Source organism: Alexandromys fortis, unplaced genomic scaffold, assembly GCF_014885135.2.
Source record: "Alexandromys fortis isolate MF-2015 unplaced genomic scaffold, M_Fortis_MF-2015_v1.1 scaffold_101, whole genome shotgun sequence".
Lineage (NCBI taxonomy): Eukaryota > Metazoa > Chordata > Mammalia > Rodentia > Cricetidae > Alexandromys > Alexandromys fortis.
The window spans coordinates 2,980,216-2,999,193 of NW_026067983.1; the positions used below are offsets into that span (position 1 = coordinate 2,980,216).

General features: G+C 35.8%; 1 protein-coding gene across 4 annotated transcripts in view; it reads left to right on the forward strand.

Moving 5' to 3' along the window:
* Dgkb (diacylglycerol kinase beta) overlaps window positions 1-18,978 on the forward strand; it is a 590,490-nt gene that overhangs the window by 194,472 nt on the left and 377,040 nt on the right. For 3 of the 4 annotated variants that reach the window (XM_050158720.1, XM_050158722.1, XM_050158719.1), the window contains exon 13: window positions 13,467-13,499. The exons of the other annotated variant lie outside the window; for it this stretch is intronic. In XM_050158720.1, the coding sequence (XP_050014677.1) occupies window positions 13,467-13,499 (33 nt within the window). The remainder of the gene's footprint in view (window positions 1-13,466; window positions 13,500-18,978) is intronic. 4 annotated transcript variants of the gene reach the window in all.

The following is an 18,978-nucleotide window of genomic DNA, read 5'->3' on the forward strand; positions in this document are numbered from 1 at the left end:
CTTGTGAACTGTCTGGAACTTTCCTCCCTCTGTGAGTTCGTGAGCTTCCATAGATACAGGGTGTGGCGGGGAGGTGTGAGCCCTTGAATGAGGCTGGAGCTCACCGCTCTGAGTATCGCATTTTAGCTTTGTACTGTTTTGGTTGTTTCATTCTTCTTTTCCATTTACCCCTTTCATCTTCAGCAACAGCTACTGAACTCACGTGTCTTGAAATATTTTGCACAACCTACCTACGATTTGTACCCATACAGTTTTCTTCTTCATCTTTTCTTTTGTCAAAAGAATGGGGATAAAGTACATTGTCAGTTCTCAATAAATGTTTCATCAGTGTCATTACTTAATATTCATTTAATTAATATTCATTATAGGTCAATTCATAATTGTCATCATGGTAATGATAGGCAAAAGGAATCTCATTTTTTTCTATATTTTGAAACTCTAAAAGATTCAGGTTCATGGTATTATTCATAGGGAATGTTGCTTTATATTTATTTAATTTTTAGGATGGGTAGCATTAAATTGGAGCATTCCAATTCCAGTAGGCAGTTGATAGCACTGGAAGATTAAGGCATGTATAAATTACACCTACATTTGTTTCCAGCTTGGCATATTCCTCATATACAACACTAAAGCCTGTATCATAGAAAAGGGGGCAACACAGCATCATTATGTGAACACTACATCATCTAAGCTGTGAGATGAAGCATAATTCTTTACATTGTTCTGGTTAGGTTAACACTGCTATGTTCTAAGGAAACCATCGGTATGCTGATGTGAGATACACACACACACACACACACGTACACCACACACACAACACACATCATATACACGATGCCATTGCTTAAGAAAAGGGTCATTATCTATGATGATTTATGTTCGTTTCTACCTAAAAGCATAGTTATATTTTTGTGTTTATTTTTAATAGGACAATGTCAATATTTCTGTAGGTTTCTGTGATTGTTTTGACTTAAAACATAGTTGTGAATAGAGGAAGCTATAAGTCTTTTGAAGAAAACAAACTGTGCCGTGGAAAGTTTGTCACAATCCGTAGGAATGCCAAAGCTCAGTGCCAGGAAAATACGATTTGGAAGTTTGATGAAGATAAAAATCTAATGGAAATCAAAAATCTGTACCCATACATAAACATATCAGAGGGATTTACAACCATATCGAGATGGAACACTTAAAGTACGTGGAAACGAAACAAAACACTCATGCACGTTTGTGATTCAAAAGCAAGGACGGGTGTGGGATTGCGCACTGATGATGACTGATGATGACTGAGGCTATCCTACAAGTAATTGCCAACGATGTTCAAGGGAGGTCACAGGAAAATGCAGTGCGCAGCCAAAACGTCAGTGAACTGATACCAAAATTAAGAGGACAAGAAATTTATGTTGGAAAACGTTAAAAATTTGACAGAGGCAGTTTGAATTTTCCTAGCCTCTGATTTTAGTAGCTTTTAGAGAAAAAAAGAAAGATCCACCCTTGATAGTGTTCATCTAGAGAAACACTATAGAGGACTGTTTTCATGCAATCATGAGCTCAGTATACGGCAGTGTTTGCCATTGCCTTGTGCAACTCATTAATATCTCAACAGACAATGGAATGTAAAAGTCTTATTCCTGCAATTTTGCTCTGCATTTTATAACAATAGCTAATATATAGACATGTATATATGTGTGTATAAATACATATATACATACATATATGTGTTTGTGTGGTTTATGACTAAAGTTCATTTTAGTTTTGCCAAAGTAGTAATAATTCTGCAACTACAGAACAAGGAAGGGGCCTATCCCATAGAGTTTCTCCATAGATCGCATGCCTGAAGAGTCACTGTTTAAATGAAGAAAATAGTAATTGTTATTTTTATTGGCAAAGGACATTACTGCAGACATCTACTCAAAACTAACACAGTTGAAACATATGAATAGAATGTTGAAGGATAAAGAGGTAATAGAGGAGAGAAACAATAAACCAGAGTTCACCAGTATCAGAGTAATATAGATTCAAATGGAGGGCAACTGATCCTCCTAGAATGCATAGGAGTACTAAGACAGTGCCCTGGATACCAGGAGGATATTATCAAGGGGAAGGCAATATGCTATTCTTAAAAATAGGAAATAAAACTAAAGGACTTTCTTGATCTTAAGTATACTGAGAAAACAATTCTAATTGAGCAAAAAGAATCTGTGTCTTCAATTTGACTGATCTCCTTTGGGCAATTCCTATGCAATTCTTTTTTGCTTCAAGAAGTTATTCCAAATTTTCCTGGAAAGGTAAATGTACTCAAGCACATAAGATTTAAAAGAACAAAGAGGAAGACCTGTTCTAAGAGCCTTAGCAATATTTCTGTCTTGTTAAAGGTACCCTGATGAAATAATGTGGACATGGCACTATATATTAAGAACTGGTGGAAAGTATCAAGGCACATAGAATCATGCATAATAATGAAATATCAGATAAAACCTCATGTTACATTTGCTAGAACATCAGCCATGTTGAGATTACTTTTTTAAATAAAATATGGAAGACTGGAAAGAAAATTAAATTCTATGTCATGTGTTTCCTCAAATAGTCCACATAAATTAAATATTTAATTTCCTGATGAGCCCACTATTAAAGTCTCTTTTTCCTAAAAAGAAAATGTTAAAAATGTTGGACAACTTATAAAAGAAAATTGTTTTAAATGGGAAATATTAAAAATTTCAAATCAGGGTAAAAACTTACTATGGTAGACTATACAAAACTCATATAATTGGTAGAATTCCCCATTGTCGTTAAATACGTATCAAACTGGCTGCCCTAGTAAAACACTGACAAGGCAAACTTGCCACATACTATGATGTGTTGGTGTCCAGATAAGTGAACTTCATTATGTTTCTGCTTGTCTCCTTGGATGATTGTGGTGGGCAGGACTGACATCCAGACCTAATAACATTAAACGTTAGTACTTGGTGTTACTCTCATCTCCTATGTTTAAGATGTTGAATGGAGCCCAAACAAGACTGTCTGAAAGCCCTTAGACATAAGGACAGATTCCACCTAGCAAACATAATCTGTAGATTTAATGTTTCTTACTGAAATAGGGGAGATCATACACGAACCATGTCCATGTTCATGCCTTCTTCCATGTTCATATCCAGTGTCAGCTGTTCAGTTTCATTTTTTTTTTGCTTGAAACCAAAGACTTGTATATGAAAGTTGTTGCATGCACCTTTTTCATATAGTCCAGGAATCTCTAGCTCACTCCTGTTTTTGTTGCCTAGATCAACCTGTGTAGCTGTTTACCCAGGAAGTACCGTAATTCTGTTGGGTCCTCTAGGCCCCCTTCTTGAGGTCAAATCTAGATGATAAAACCTGTTACTTGAAGGTCTCCCTTTTCTTCCTCATCTTTTTCCTGTTTAGTTGGTGTTAGTTTGTTTCTTTAGCTTGGTGTTTCCAGTTGACAAGAGCTAGCTAGGGTTATTTGGGAAGATGCAGCCTCAAATGAGATCTCCCCATCAGTATGGCCTGTGGGAAAGCCTGTGGAATATTTTCTTAATTAGGGATTGATATGTGAGGGCCCAGCCCACAGAGGTGGTCCTTGGTTGTGTAAGAAAGCAGGCTTAGCAAGCCATGATGAGCAAGGCAGCATGCAGAGTTCTTCTGTGGTCTCTGTTTCAGTCCATGACCCAAGTTTAGGCTTGGAGTTCTTGTTCTGTCTTCCTTCAGAGACGGAAAGTGTCACGAGAATTGTAAAATGAAGTGACCCTTGTCCTCCCCTAGCCTCTTTTTGCCATCGTGGTTGCCCTGCTAAGAGAAACCCCAAGAAACCCTCTCAAGAGTTGTGGCAACTCTAGCTTCATTTCCCTGAGTTACACAAACCCTGAAGGAAGGCTGCACACACACATTCTCTGATTGTCTATGGTATGTTTATTGTGTACCATCCACAAGTGGCTTTCAAATTATTTCCTCTGATTATTGCTTCTTCTGTACTCCTGGAATTTACCATGACCATGAGCCTCCCTTTTCTCATTCTAGCATTCTCTGCCTTCCCTCTTTCTATGACTATTTTTTTTCTGATATTTTTACACCTATCACAATTTTTCTTTTATTTCCACTGTAATTTGAAAGAGAAATAAACCAAAACCATTAGTCATTCAGCTTTCTTATCAGTTCCATTGTGTGCTTGAGAGTCTACCCTGGAAGAACAGCTATCATATTTTGTGTGCAGAGGAGTCTCCTGTGTTTGCACAGTAATCTGCTTCAAGCATTCTCAGATGTGTAGAACCTCAAATGTTTGTCTTTCTTCCTTCCCAGTCCACATTATTCTTCCTACTTACTTTGAAAATTCTTGTGATTCTTATTAAATCAGTTTGAATTGTGGAGGTAGGGTGGCACAGGAGTTTAACGTGAAACAGGGATCTGGCTGTATGTGATTATGGAGGAATGGAAATCCCTTCAGAGGGAAAGAAAAAAAAAAAACATTTGAAAAGAGCAGAGGAGTAGACACATAGCCTAAAGTTATCTGGCATGTGCTCTGAGAGAAAATTAGCCTTCCTAGAACTCCACTAGGGAATTTGGGATAAAAAGTAACATCACTGACTTACTTTCAACTGCCTGAAGTTCAGGGTCATCCCATTCTGACTATTTCAATACATCACGGAAGTGATCTCTGAAACCAGAGGCATTTCGGGGAGAATCTGTTCCTGTAAACAAAGGCTGATTCTCCAGAAAACAGGGCTGGGAGCTCTCAGTGGCTTCTATACGAGGTGTAGGTGTTTCCTGGAGGGAGCCACAGATCTGCATTGGGCTACCAGGGGGCTTTACTAAAGATCCTTTCTAACTCCCCTGTGGAGTATGACATTTTAGGAAGACTCTTCTTCCATGCTACATCTGGATCATTCACCATATTCCTTTCATTATAATTTTTCTTCTCCAAACATGCTATGAAAAAATATGGTTGCATGCACATTATATTATTGAAATACTAAAAACAGATTTCATGTTAAAACCAGAACATGCCTCTACCTGCTTGTTTATGGAGTTGTTCCATCACCCATTTCATTGTTTATTTTCCAACAAGATGTATCTCATGTTTGGGTGTAGCATATGCTAGAATATATGCAGAGCATGGATTGCTAACATATACATACGCATACACACAAATACACACATGCAATGTTATAGAATGAATATTCTTGAAAAATAAAGTGAGTATTTACAAACTGATTAAGTTTATTCCTACAAAGAAAATGAAAAATAGTATTTTATCCTAGTGTTAAAAAATTTTCACTCAAAGGCAGTGTATGTCTGTTTTTAAAGAATGAAGGTCAAATTCTAATAACAAAACTAAGTTTTACAAAATCCATTTCTAAGTACAATTTTTAAGATATAAAAGCTTGAAAAATGAATATATTAATTTGAGTATGTATAATATATATCTTTGAAATGTTCTAATATATGTCATTATATATAAGAATCATTCATTTATTTTCCACAATTTTATTGAAATGGACCATAATCCATCTATTAGTGAAATATGAACAAATAGGTTGTAGGTAGATTATTTTCATAGGAATTCACACTTTTTTTGTGAAAAGCATCACATGTCCCTCAGTTTCCTTATGCATTTACTATTTTTACCATGTTTTATATAATCTGAATGTGTGGTATGATATAATATGCATCGTTTAAAAAGGAGTATATTCTTAGGTGGGTACATATGTTCAGCTTAAAGAAAATATGGTATTGAAATAGCTTAAGCTAGGTTAAGCGGTTTGGGGTATTTTATTAAAAGACAAAAATAGTTTGTACTTTTCTAAGTCTGGTAATTTTCAATTATTATATCATAAGATTTACAAGTCCAAATATTTATTCAAATATCCATATTTGTAAATGGGTATAGGGGATAAAAACTAGTTTCCTAGATGCTTTAAAATTAAAATGATTTTGTGTACCATATATATTCAGGTTCATGCCAACACCTTGATGGAATCTTCAGGAGACAATGGTGTAATTAGCGACTTACCCAAACTTTAAAAATATTTTAGGCACTGTCTATAAATACTTTTCAAACACAAAGATACACACGCATTTCTTTAGTCAGATTTCATTGTATAGTGCTTGTAGCTCAGACTACATGCCAAAGTTCCTCTTCATACTAAATGGGTTTGAACATAAACTGTGCATGCAGATCTCAAGTGGTAGTCTCTTAATAGATGCCAGCCACTCTTTATTGCTACCCTCTTTTATTTCAGTAACATTTTAATTAATTCACACTGATTGAATAAATGTACATTGAGACTTATTTCCTAATGAGGGTGCATTTAGAGGAAAGGTTCCGCATCATCCTGATATCCTGTGGGTAATTATATTCTAATTATATGGTCAGGGGAAAAGAGGCTATAACTCAGTACTGATATTGTTCGCTGGGCCCAATTAATTACAAGCACATAATGAAAGTTCATGATAAGGTTGACTGGCAGTCAGTGTAAATTTTTGAGTCAATTCAATTGTACCTAAAGTGAATGCAGAGCTAGACTTTAACCTGGTTAGAAAATGTTCTGGCATGAGATCAGTGGGTGTTCAGATGGACAAAAGATCAGAACGAATTCTATCATATGCTCTGCTTCCAAGGTTTTCCACGGATGATGAAAAAAAAACTAAGCTCTGACTGTAAATATTATTATCAGTATTCTTTCTTTATCTGTACTGACCCTGGAAAGCAGTATTAAACTGAATATACAGGGAGAGAATTTTAGAACTAGCCATGATTTTTGAAGAGAAACAGCAGACAAAACAGACAACATTATAGCTATATTATGGGTAACATATGTATAGTTATTAATCTGCTATGTTAGCTTTTGGAAGGTGGATTCCCTTCTCTCTCTTCTTGCTTTCAGTTATTCATTCTTTCTCTTCCAGTAGACTTAGTTTTTATATATGTAGATGTTTACATCAAACATAAATGTGCTGCTCTTGTATACTTATTAATAGAAGAAATAGTGATCATTGTCAAAGCCATCTCTGTGTGTGTGTGTTTGTTTGTATGTAGTGTGTGTTGGTGCAAATGTGTTTTGGGGAGTCTTTTTAAATTAAAATTTTATTAGAATATTTCACGATACATGGTGAGAGCATAGAACAATGAAAGACGCTGAGATCAAAATAAATTGAAACTCAAGAATAAAATATGTAGAAATGATTTTTCATTTGTAAAAGAATGAGTTTGTAATTTATCATTACCCCTTTGCTTTTCCTCCCTGCAAACCCTCTTAAGTACTCCTGCCGCTCCCCTTCAACACACAGTCGGTCTGTTAGTGTCTGCACACATGAACATGTATATGAAGATACGTTCCTAAATACCATCAGATCAGTTCATATAATGTACTTGTGTCTTGCTTTTAGGAAAAAAATATTTTTTAAGGCAAAGTCTTTACTTGCTTAGAGATTGCCAAGTATGCTAGGCCGCTTGGTCAGTTAAGCCTCGGCGTTTTCCCGTCTCCACCATACTGGGCCTGACATTAAAATCATGTTACCATTTCGGTTATTTTACTTGGATTCTAGGAATGGAGTTTAGATCCATAAATTTGCAGGACAAGGTTTTCTTCCAACTGATGTCCCCAGCACCAGTAAAATAATGTTGTCATTAAATTTCTGTTAATACAAGCTTATGAAATCAACTTTGGTAGAGAGTAATTGTGCAAGAGACGCTCTCTTTGCCAGTGGCTCTGTCGTGTTTGCCAGTGGCATTGCACGGGTTATACAAGCCCATGCCCAGCAGCCGATGCCAACAAGCTCATTGGCATTTTTTTGGAACTTCTTTTGTCATATAATGCTTGGCCAGGGATTTTTTATTTTCACCTTACAATAGTTGTGAGTATATATTGTTTTCCAACTCACGTGTGTTTATCAGATTTGTGTGTGTGCAAACGTGAGTGGTTCTGCATCTGGATGCCTTCCTTGTGCTTTCTCATTGGCTCTTTTCTTTTGCTTTTTTCTTTTGTCCCATTCTCATTTGCTTTTGTTTTATTTCTATTATTGTTCTTCAGTTGCCTGTTTGTCTTCAAACGAGAGAAAGAAGGGATGCAGGTATGGATGGGAGGGGAGCTGGGGAGAAACTGAGAGGAGCAGAAAGAGGGGAATCCATAATCAGGATATAGGGCTTGAAAAAGAATCTACTTTAAATAGAAGGGAAAAATGCCTCTACTATTTATGAATTCTAAAGGCTTTGTTTGATACTTACATTTTAATTGGCTGTAACAGTATTTATAGAGAATAAAAAATAATTTATTATCTTTTGGGCACAGATGGTATATTGACCTGGACGTTACTAAAGGCACTAGTAGCAATAGAACAACCTTTTAAAAAATAGTGTTATGGCTGTGTGTCTGAGTCTACATATGAAGAGCCCACAAAATTATAAAGCTTAAATTATGAAACTGGAATAAGAAAAGAAAGTTCATGAAAAACTAAAATGTATTTGTTTATTATAGCCTAGCTATGCCTCATTATGTTCCATTCTAAATGTTGAGTAAAACGTAACTTGACCCCTTTAGCTAAGACCGTGTGCCCCTTTAGGAGCAAAATTTTTTCTTTATACTCATTTTCCTTTTATATTTTTATTTTTCCTTTTATTAAAAATACTCTTACCACTCATTTTTAATGTCAGAGATATATGTTTGTGTATAAGAGAAAGCACACAGTTTAAAATAGTGTGTGTGTGTACTTTCAGAATACCACTGCAGGAAAAAGTGTGTTGAATTCATCCGAATTGACCTTTAACAGTGCTTTATTTTTCTTTTCCTTCATATTTTGAATTTTTAATTAACATTTAAAGATATTTTATTAATGGTCATGCAGAAAGTAGACACTTATTTACATATTTATGTGTATGTGTCTCTCTCTGTGTGTGTATATGTGTGTTTGTGTGTATGTGTGTTTGTCTCTGTTGCTTTTCTCATCTCTTTGTGTATGTGGGTGTGCATGTGTGTGCACACATGTGAGTGCATGTACACATTTGTGTATGCATGTGTGTATTGTGTGCATGCATCTGTGAGTCCATGTGTGTGTGCTTGCATGTGCATGTTTGTACATTCATGCCCAAAAGTGTGTGTGCATGCATGCGCGTGTGTGTGCATGTATTCACATGCATGCATGTGTACTGTACTGAGAACCAAACCTGGACTATAGTGTGCTAGGCAACGTCATGACGACTGAGCTATATCTTAAGCTCCAGTGTCGTAAAATTATTTTTCTGTTATTTGAATACTGAGAGCATTGGCTGGCAAAATGAGTTTCTAACTCTTAATTTTGGATGCTAATCATTTAATTTTATTTTAAACTGTTGCTCATAATCTGAAAATATATTAGCTTGGTTCAATAAGAGAGGTAAATGAGATTTCAAATGTAAAAGCACCTTCCTAAAATTATGAATTTTCATCATAAGTGTAGGCCTAATTTTGATAATTTTACTTTAGTCTTGAAATAAATGATGACTCTTTAAATGTGAGTACTGCGTCCCTATAATATTAACTAAAACTTCCAATAATCTCCACTAAAGATTTCTCTTTGTCCTGTGACAATTTGGATTAAATTGTCAATTTAAAATGATTACATATTAGAAAATACAAAGGCAAGAAATATCCTAATACGTACTTAAGAATAATAGGATTTTAAAATTTCTTCAGTATTAAATTGAACTTAATGAGTGCCCTGAAGGCAAATGCATCTTTTAAACTAATTATCTGTTCTGTGTATTCTATTTAATATTAAAAAGATACTGATTAAATAAAATCAATCACATTCCTCTGTAGTCACATCTCTCATTGATTAAATAAAAATATACAGTTCCTGTATTAATTCTAATTAAAAATATATTACACTGAGAATTATATACTCTAGATAATTTTCAAAACTAAAACATTTATTCTTTTCATCTTCAATATTTAAAAGTATGTACAGAAGAGGGGAAAAGCAGTAATGTGATATCTGAATTTGTGTTTTGAGAAGTAGCAACTGATTTTTTTTTTCTGCCTGAGACCTTAATGTAGTTCAAGAAGAGGTGGCTAGTGACATAATAACTTAATATCCATCCCTAAACTTATTCATTCTGGTTGGAAGGATGCTCACAGACAGGGAATGTTCACCTTTTTCATTCTTCAACAAATGTCTCTCAGGAGGCAGAGTACCACCTGGCAAAGCCCTCAGGGCTGGTGGCTTCCTGTCTAGGTATTGATGGCATCTGACCCGAGGTAGGTCTCAGTTTTGTCTGCTCCCCATCCTCATCCTTCGTTACGCTATCCCAGCTCAGAGAGGTTCAACAGCTTCCTCGGTGTCTCCACCTCCACGTCTCGCTGCCCAGCCTACACATGTGCTATGCTGAGTCCATAGCAGAGACGGGCTAACAACCCTGCAGATCTGAGGAAGAGAAAGCCCCCATATTGATATCCATCAAATACTAATTCTAGACAAGTGATAGCGAAGTGACAGAAAGGTTTGAGTCCCTTCTACAATAATTGGTTTGCTTGCTTTTATGCCTTAACTATTATTTTTTTTTTTTACAAATGCAATATCTAGCTTTTGTGTTTTACTTTCGATCTTAGATTTTTTTTCTCACATCTGTGCTTTCTTGTGGTACCTGTAGGTTCTTGCATGCAGACCCCTGTGAGGTTACCTAAACTGTTGTCTTTCTTAAGTCTCAGCATTGGCAAGGCGTCAGTCAGCACAATGGGGGAAGTGCCTATGTAGGCTCTACCTCATCCAAATCTTCACGGTAACTAGTTCATTCGTCTCTCTCCACCACCAACTCTCTCCGCATTTCTTTCCCAGCAGTCTACTTACCTGTATTTCCCCATTTGGGGTTCAGAACTTTAAGTCACCATGAAAACAATGCTCAATGTTTCTTTTCCCTTTGTATACAGCCATTCCTTTTTCCAAACCTAGAAGCTTCATTGTTTTGACCAGAATATTGTACACATTTTAATTTTCATATCACTGAAGAGAAAATCTAACATATTTTTAAATTTTATAATAGAAATGTATCACATACCTTATTTTCTCCCAACCATACAATACTTACCAAACACACTACATTGAAGCACAGCAAATGTATAACTTAGCTCAACCACTGCTATTATTTTGTTACATATTTCTTCATATGAAAGGCTGTATAGATTCATATGAATTGATCTCATATGAAGCAACGCACTTACACGTGTAAATAACACATACTGAATACCTAAGATAAACTATCCATACATATATACATAATCTATTTTTTATTAATTTACAGTTTTACAGCAAATCACATCCATTGTAATACAAAATCCCTAAATATTTCAGTGAGTATCTTCTACTAATAAGCAAAATTTTCTTCATAATGAAATTACTATTCTTACACAAAAGAAAATTATCAGCAATTCCATACTATCAGTGTCCTCCTATTCATATTTAAGTGCATGTGAGTATCTGAAACTAATGTTTAATTGCTTTTATTTGTTTACTTAGCCATTAGATGTTTCATTTTAGACCCTTGCATAGTATTTGGCTGTAATCCTGAACAACGTATCGAACCACAACCATCTCATTTAGATTTCTGACAAGTTCCTTCCTCATATAAGATAGAGGACACCATGCTTTTCTAACTTAGAAACCTCTTGAGATTCTTTCTGTCCAGGGTCCTTGAGAAAGATCTCCCTTCGGTTGCCCAAAAGCCTCACAGTTCCCTGGGTCATGGCATAAAACTGTAGACAGATCAGTAGGAGACAGACGAGGAATGTGGCTGACACACAGCTTTGAACTGGATTGGGTAGGAATGAGCACATTTTGCCCGTCACTCACTGCCCTACCTGTTCCACACATTGGGTAGATCAGAAGTTAGGGTGACTATTAAAATCAAGAACCTGTCAGTGAAAACTCCTCCAAGTATCTTGTCAATAGATGTTTAAAATAATACAAAGTACTTCTGCACATTTCCTGCCGATGAGATATTTGACCAGGTTTTTTTATACAACTTAGTGACTTTTTGATGAGAGATCTGTGGCGGCAATGTGTGCCATTCATGCTATAGAAGGGTTTGCTAAATAGAGTTGTAGTCCAGGAGACCTTAATTTCCTCTAGAGTTCTCCTAGACACATTTGCAGCTGCATCAGACTACTCTTTATTTCTACTGTGCTGCAGAGCTCTGAGTTAATGAGCATTTACCCAGCGTAGACATGGGAATACGTTTCTCAAGCAATTCAGAAAGTCACGGCAGTAGATGATAACAGAAGATATACTGTGAGGAACATTAAAAATTTTGGATTTAGCCTAATCTTTTTAAGCAACTTTCAAATAAAAGGGTGGTATTTATTTAATTATACATAAACTGTATAGATTAACTAATAGTAATAATTTACTGTTAATTTACTAATAGCAATGTTTTCATATGGTGGCAAGGAGCAAATACCATTCGTACTCTCTGTAGGAAGAGATGAGATCAATGCTGGAGAATGTATTGTTGGTATTGATGTGGAGAAAGATATAAAGTTATGGGGATTGCTGTGTGAAGGTCAACGCCAGCTGAGAATGAGTTCTTACACAGATAAAGCCATCTTTAGAGGTTCTTTGTCTCATAATGCTATATCAGAGCATTCTAATTTTAAATATATATATATTTATTAATATTTTTTCACACCACAGGGACTTTGTATATATCTGGCTTCTGATTTTGTGTTTTTATGGGATTCTTGAGTGTGCATATGAGTGTGTCACTTGTGTCTAAATCTGTGACCTCTTTTCCTTCTGTTTAATTGCTTTGTCCTCTTCTGATGTGTTTAATTTTGTTTTGTTTTTAGTTTTATTATTATTCCTTAAGATACCTGCTTGTTTCCTAATAAGAGACAGAAAGGAGGGGGGTGTGGATGGAAGGGGATGTGGGGAGACACTGAGAAAAGTATAGGAGCAGAAACTGTAATAAGAATATATTATATGAAAAAAATCTGTTTTAATAAATTTAATGATTGAGGTAATGATAAATTGATATTAATAAAATATCACTGCAAAATTATATGCATATGCACAAAGGTAGTGGAAGTGTGTATAGTAGGCAGGAATGTTCATCAGTGTAGTCTGAATAAAGTCATCTTTGGGTAAGTCACTTCACATCTGACATATTTTGCTTTGAGTATTCCTTGCCTGACAAAAAGATGTCCATTTATTTTATCTAGGAAAACAAACAAAAAAATCCATGAAGAGACTGTAGTTCCAGTTCATGGAGCCCACAGATAATATGGTGTGTGGTGATAATATAGGTGTTCTATTCCCAGGTATACGGTGTATGGTGACATTATAGGTGTTCTATTCCCAGGTATATGGTGTCTGGTAATAATATAGGTGTTCTGTTCTATTCCCAGATATATGGTGTGTGGTGATATCATAGGTGCTCTGTTTCCAGTTTTGGTTTTTCGGCTTTTATATAAACTTCTCTTTTTCAGCAGACTATGCCCACGGCAGGAGCTTCCGTTCCTGAGGTATGTAAGGAAATTTTACAACTGTTACAACCAAAAGTCATGATCATCTTATATGGATGTAAGGGATATTATTACTGATTCCAAATATTACATGATGCTAACACTTTAAAATTAATGCAATAATGTTAATTCTGTATTTGTCAACATTTCAATATTGGAAGTAAAACTCGTTGTACTTTCAATTATGGGATAGTCTTAAAATACTTTTCAATATCTATTTGTGACAAAAATTAGGAATATCAAAAATTATATGTCACAATACATTTAGCCAAAACTTAGAAGTTACTTTGCAAAGAATATGACCACTGTGCTTCGTATTCACATGTGAAATTCTCAATATCAATGGAAGGACATGGCTAAAAGTACAAATTACTTCAACTCTTTGAGAACATTATTAAATAGCATTTGACAATGATGTGCTGAGAATCCTGTACCCCTTTGGGAGCAGCCATCACTTCAAAACAATGTCTAAGGAGGTTTTATGCAGCATATGGCTTTGCACACAACTTCATTAGAATAGTATGTCGTCAAAAGTAAATGACTTTATCCCTGCCTTGCTGTAGGTCTAGCAAGTGACAACAAACCAAAGTCTTCATCATATGGTTTTGTTTATTTAAAAGGTACCCACCCAAATTTGCCACAAGTTATAATTCAGGACGATTGATTGAAAAAAATAAAATCAATATACCTGTTATTCTGACATGCTATTTCAGTTTTAGGTAACAGAATAGTATATATTGTGTTTATTAAACTCTTTTTAAAGTATCTTTTATTTTCAGTGTAGGATACAATGTTCTTTACAAATTTTAGTTTTCCACTAACCCCCAAAATATTCCTTACATTTTATTTTCATCCATTTTGTTCTAAAATATCCTTTAACCCAAGTATGATGTGTGCATGGGGGAATGCACAAATGCACATACATGCTTACTCCATTGCGTCCTTGTATTCTAGTCTGTGAAAGACTTCTAACAGGTTAACTGACCACACATTTAAAATATTAAAAGAACACAAAGAAATGTACATATAACATTTTGTTGTTGTTGCTTGAGACAGAGTTTCTCTGTGTAGCACTGACTGTCCTGGAACTCACTTTTTAGACCAGCCTGACCTTGAACTCACAGAGTTCCACCTGCCTTTGCCTCCTGAGTGCTGGGATTATAGGCATGTGCTACCACCACTCGACAATCATTTAACTTTTAAACTATAAGTAAGTGGTTACACCTTTTACACACGACCCAGGACTTTCCTTTGAAACAGTCTTGAAATCACTGACACATGGCATTTATTGAATATAGCACAGTCTTTTCATGTTATTTTCTGTTATTTTCAAATATTGCAAAAATTCAAGGCATCTGTAGGATAATTTTTTTATTTCTATTTTAATCCCCATAATAGAGTTGTGTCTACACATAATTGGAGAACCCCCGCTTCCATACATACATGTAATTGGAACATCCCCAATCCTATGCACAAAGTTTCCAAAATTGTCTCTATCCAGAGCCTTCAAGCTATTTTTATAGCAACAAACATATCAATTATATTATAAATTTGAAACAGTAAGAATTCTACTTTCTCTTCAGAAAATAAGAAAGTTTACTTAAAACTGGCAAACTCTATTGAGACTGTCATAAGGTCACTGTACTGAACTTTAAAGTTAGTTAACAGAACATTGAGGGTGAACATACATGAGCTGTGTCTCCCATCTTTAAGATTCTGAAAGTGTAGATGGAAGGCTGTACCCAGAAGTCAGCGTCCTTACAAAAGGAAGCGAAGGCTTGGATAATAATTTTACATTATACATACCATGGTATTGTTTTGTACTTCTGTTGTCATATGTTAGCATAAAATAAAAAGTAGTCTGCTTAGACATGGTTACTTCTATTCTTTAAGTTTCTTCTTTCCACTTAGGATTTATTTCATGGAAATTATGTACTTATTATGTATCCATCTTTGAAGTTATCTAGGAGTGATATACAAACCTTGTGTGAGGTAATTGAACCCAACACATCTAGTTGACAACATACAACATGCCTTCATGTTTAGGGCATGAGTATTGGCTAGAGCTACTTTAAAGGAAACTGCAGTGTCTTTGGATTTGTAGTATCCTATCTCCCCAAGGATACCCAATATCATACCGCAATTATTCGAAGTTCGGAGGACTTAAAAAGCAATGAAAAGACCTCAAGTGCTTCTCGCATCCCCTTCTAATACAGTGCACGGCCTTGGCAAGATGTGATGAACTTAGCGACAGCGTGTAGTAAGGCTTTCTTCATTCTCTCAAATTATTGCCACTTATTCAGTTGTTGTTTTAGACCAATAGCAGTGTCTCCATTTTCTCTGCTTATCCTGTGAGAAATCCTCCCACTTCTAAGGTGATACAGATGGTGGCTGCAGTGGGGAATAGCGGGTTAAAGCTTGCATAATTACAAGCAACAGTGCATGGATTGGACTCTAAATCCAGTACATATGCCTTTGTCCAGAGTTACTTTTATGAATGAAATGATTGTTTAGATTAAGAAGTGGGGGCAGGAAAGACAGGTGGTTAGAAGCATGTTCTCTTACAGAGAGCCTAGGTTCCATTCCCAGTATCCACACGGCAGCTCACAAACCCTCTGTAACACTAGTTCCATGGGATCTGACACCCTTTTCTGACTCCCTCAAATGACCTCCACAGGCACACATGTGTTGTGTACATACACATACACAACACACACATATCTATATGAGAAAAATCACTCATACACATAAAATTAAAGAAATAATCCTAAAGTTTAAGAATTTAATAAAAGATTGATATCATTAGACTTTATACCATTCCTTTAATTTGTGCTTTTGTAATTAATTTTAATTAAGACTTGCAGCAATCAACTAAATTTTGCTATAACTTCCCAGGATTCCTGATAGATTTCAAGGCTTTGGTTTCTTTGGGGGTAATCCTGGCCAGTAAAATAGTTAACCTGTAGAGTAGGTTTCTCACAAAGCCGGGTACAGCTGTGGTGTTGTTTTTTTGGAACTGATTATTGTCTCCAAGCTGTTAGATTTGTGAGCCCCGATGTACGGAGAGGAGCCCTTAAATACGGTAAACGCGCAGATGCAAAAATGGGTTAAGACCACTGCTTTTCTGGGTGACATTTTGTAGCCTTGCTGCAGTCTCGGAAGGGGCAGTAACCACATGCAGACCACTTGCATTGCGGCAAGGTCTGAGACCCAAGTCATGTCTGCTGCTAACTGCAGGCCGCTCCTCTTTGTTGCTTTGTATGAAGCCAAGTGAAGTGCGGTTGCCTGTCTTTCATGCTGAGATTGCACAGAAAGGAGAGACTCCCGCTGGAGGTAATCATCCCTCATTGCTCATAGCTGTGGAGCAATCGATAGCGGCGGGCTTGGTTATTGTCATGAACATCTCTTTAGAGGCAGCAGTTTTCACCCAGGTACAAACACTTCGCCTCTTAGAATCAGCATGGGACAGAAGGGGCATGTTTGTAGAGCATATATTTAAAGCGAGGTCTTTTTATTTCATTTATTCCATCATTTTGTTTTCTGTGAGTGTTGCCTGGTTTTTCTGCTCTGTTTATTATGATGATTATTCTCTGGGAATTCAAATACAATACATTCCCATGCAAAGATTTGTTCTGTGACTGGAGTCTGAGAAACACAAACATTGAATTTTGTGTTTCAAATGTCTGCATAGCAAACACAGGTAGTTGATATTTGAAAATGCTCAAATATCAATAACTTTATTTTCCACGTTGTGCTTAAATGTTCTATATTCTTTTGTGGACTTTTAGAGTACTTCTTTTCAATGTTTGAATAATTTCTATTGACTAAAGCAGTAATTTTTACCACATTTTATTATCTAGGAGAATTTATTTGACAGAAGGATATTTGTCTTAATTTATGGTTTACAGCTCAAAAAGCTGAAAAAAAAAATGAAACTGCAGCTTAAAAGTCAAACCCAGTCTTTGTCTGATATGAGGTTGGTGAAGATCTTTTCCCATTCAGTAGGCTGCCGTTTTGTCTTGTTGACCGTGTCCTTTGCTTTACAGAAGCTTCTCAGTTTCAGGAGGTCCCAATTATTTGTTGTTACTCTCAGTGCCTGTGCTACTGGGGTTATATTTAGAAAGTGGTCTCCTGTGCCCATGCATTGAAGGCTACTTCCCACTTTCTCGTCTATCAGATTTAGCATAGTCAGATTTATATTAAGGACTTTAAACCATTTGGACTTTTTAATAGCAATACCAGCGTGCTCCTGAAGGGGAAGCGCACCATTTTAATTTATTTTTACTTTGAGTTGTCAGGGCACATACTCTAAGTAAGTACCGTGCTCAAGAATTTACAGACTTTTTTCCTAGTAAATCTAGACAACTCTGGGTGACGCCCTCCTGGTTCTGTATAGGAGCTCAGGATGATGTGATGTCTAAGCAGCAGAGGAGTAATTCTACCCACGCTTCCCAATTTCTCATCTTACCCAATAATGGAGTCTTCGTACACATTGTATTGTTGAGAACTACCTGTGGGTAAATCTGTAGCGTTTAAGCTTTGGAAAGAAATTTACAAAAGTAATCAGAATTACTGTAACTTTCACAGAAATTATGGTTATAAAAAAACAGCATTTTCATTACATGAAAAGGCAGCATAAGAATTTGAATGACAGGAATTAAAATACCCCATCAACTTTTAGTTATACCAGAAATACACTCAGTCAATTTGCAAGGTCAGTTAACTATATTGATTAGTATTTTAAAGCAAAAAAATGTAACATATTTATCCTAATATATATATATACAAGGACAAATATGTATCCTTTATTTACTTCAAAGATAAAAAGAACATTGTATTTAAAGCTACATAAGAATGCCTTTCCAAATTACAAAAAGTGAACTCCCACATTAGTAAGTATCTAGAGCTAATATGACATATACATGGGAAAGTAATAGAAGGTACATGGGCAGTCAACCAGTAAAGTGCCCATGGCCAGACATTACTTATCAGTTAGCAGATTGTTACTTATTGAAACTAGATATTGCCCAAGAATTCTAAAAGCACTGTTTAATAAACTTTAGAAACTTTAGTGTTTAAATCTTATTTCTTACTCAGTTCTTTATCTGTTTATCTTGGTTATTATCAGGCAGTGAATAAAGTCTGTGTTTATCAGTAGGAAAATGTTCTCTTCTATACGGAACTTTGATTAAAAACTTGACAACTATAAAATTAGTATTGAAACAAAGCTTAAAGGAATAGGGAAGCCTCTTTACTATCAGGTCTAAGACCAGAATGCCATGGCTATTCAAAGTCATTTTTTTCCTCAGAGCGAAAAGCAGTTGCAGAAGTCATGAATTGGAAGGGTGGTTACTGTTAACCAGGAACAATAAGGATGCCAGAGCAGAAAAGCAAGTGTCAGACTGTAGAGTCTTGACTATGGGAAGTCAAGGATAAAAGGATGTTGATCCACTAGGAGATAATTACAAAAAATTAGGAG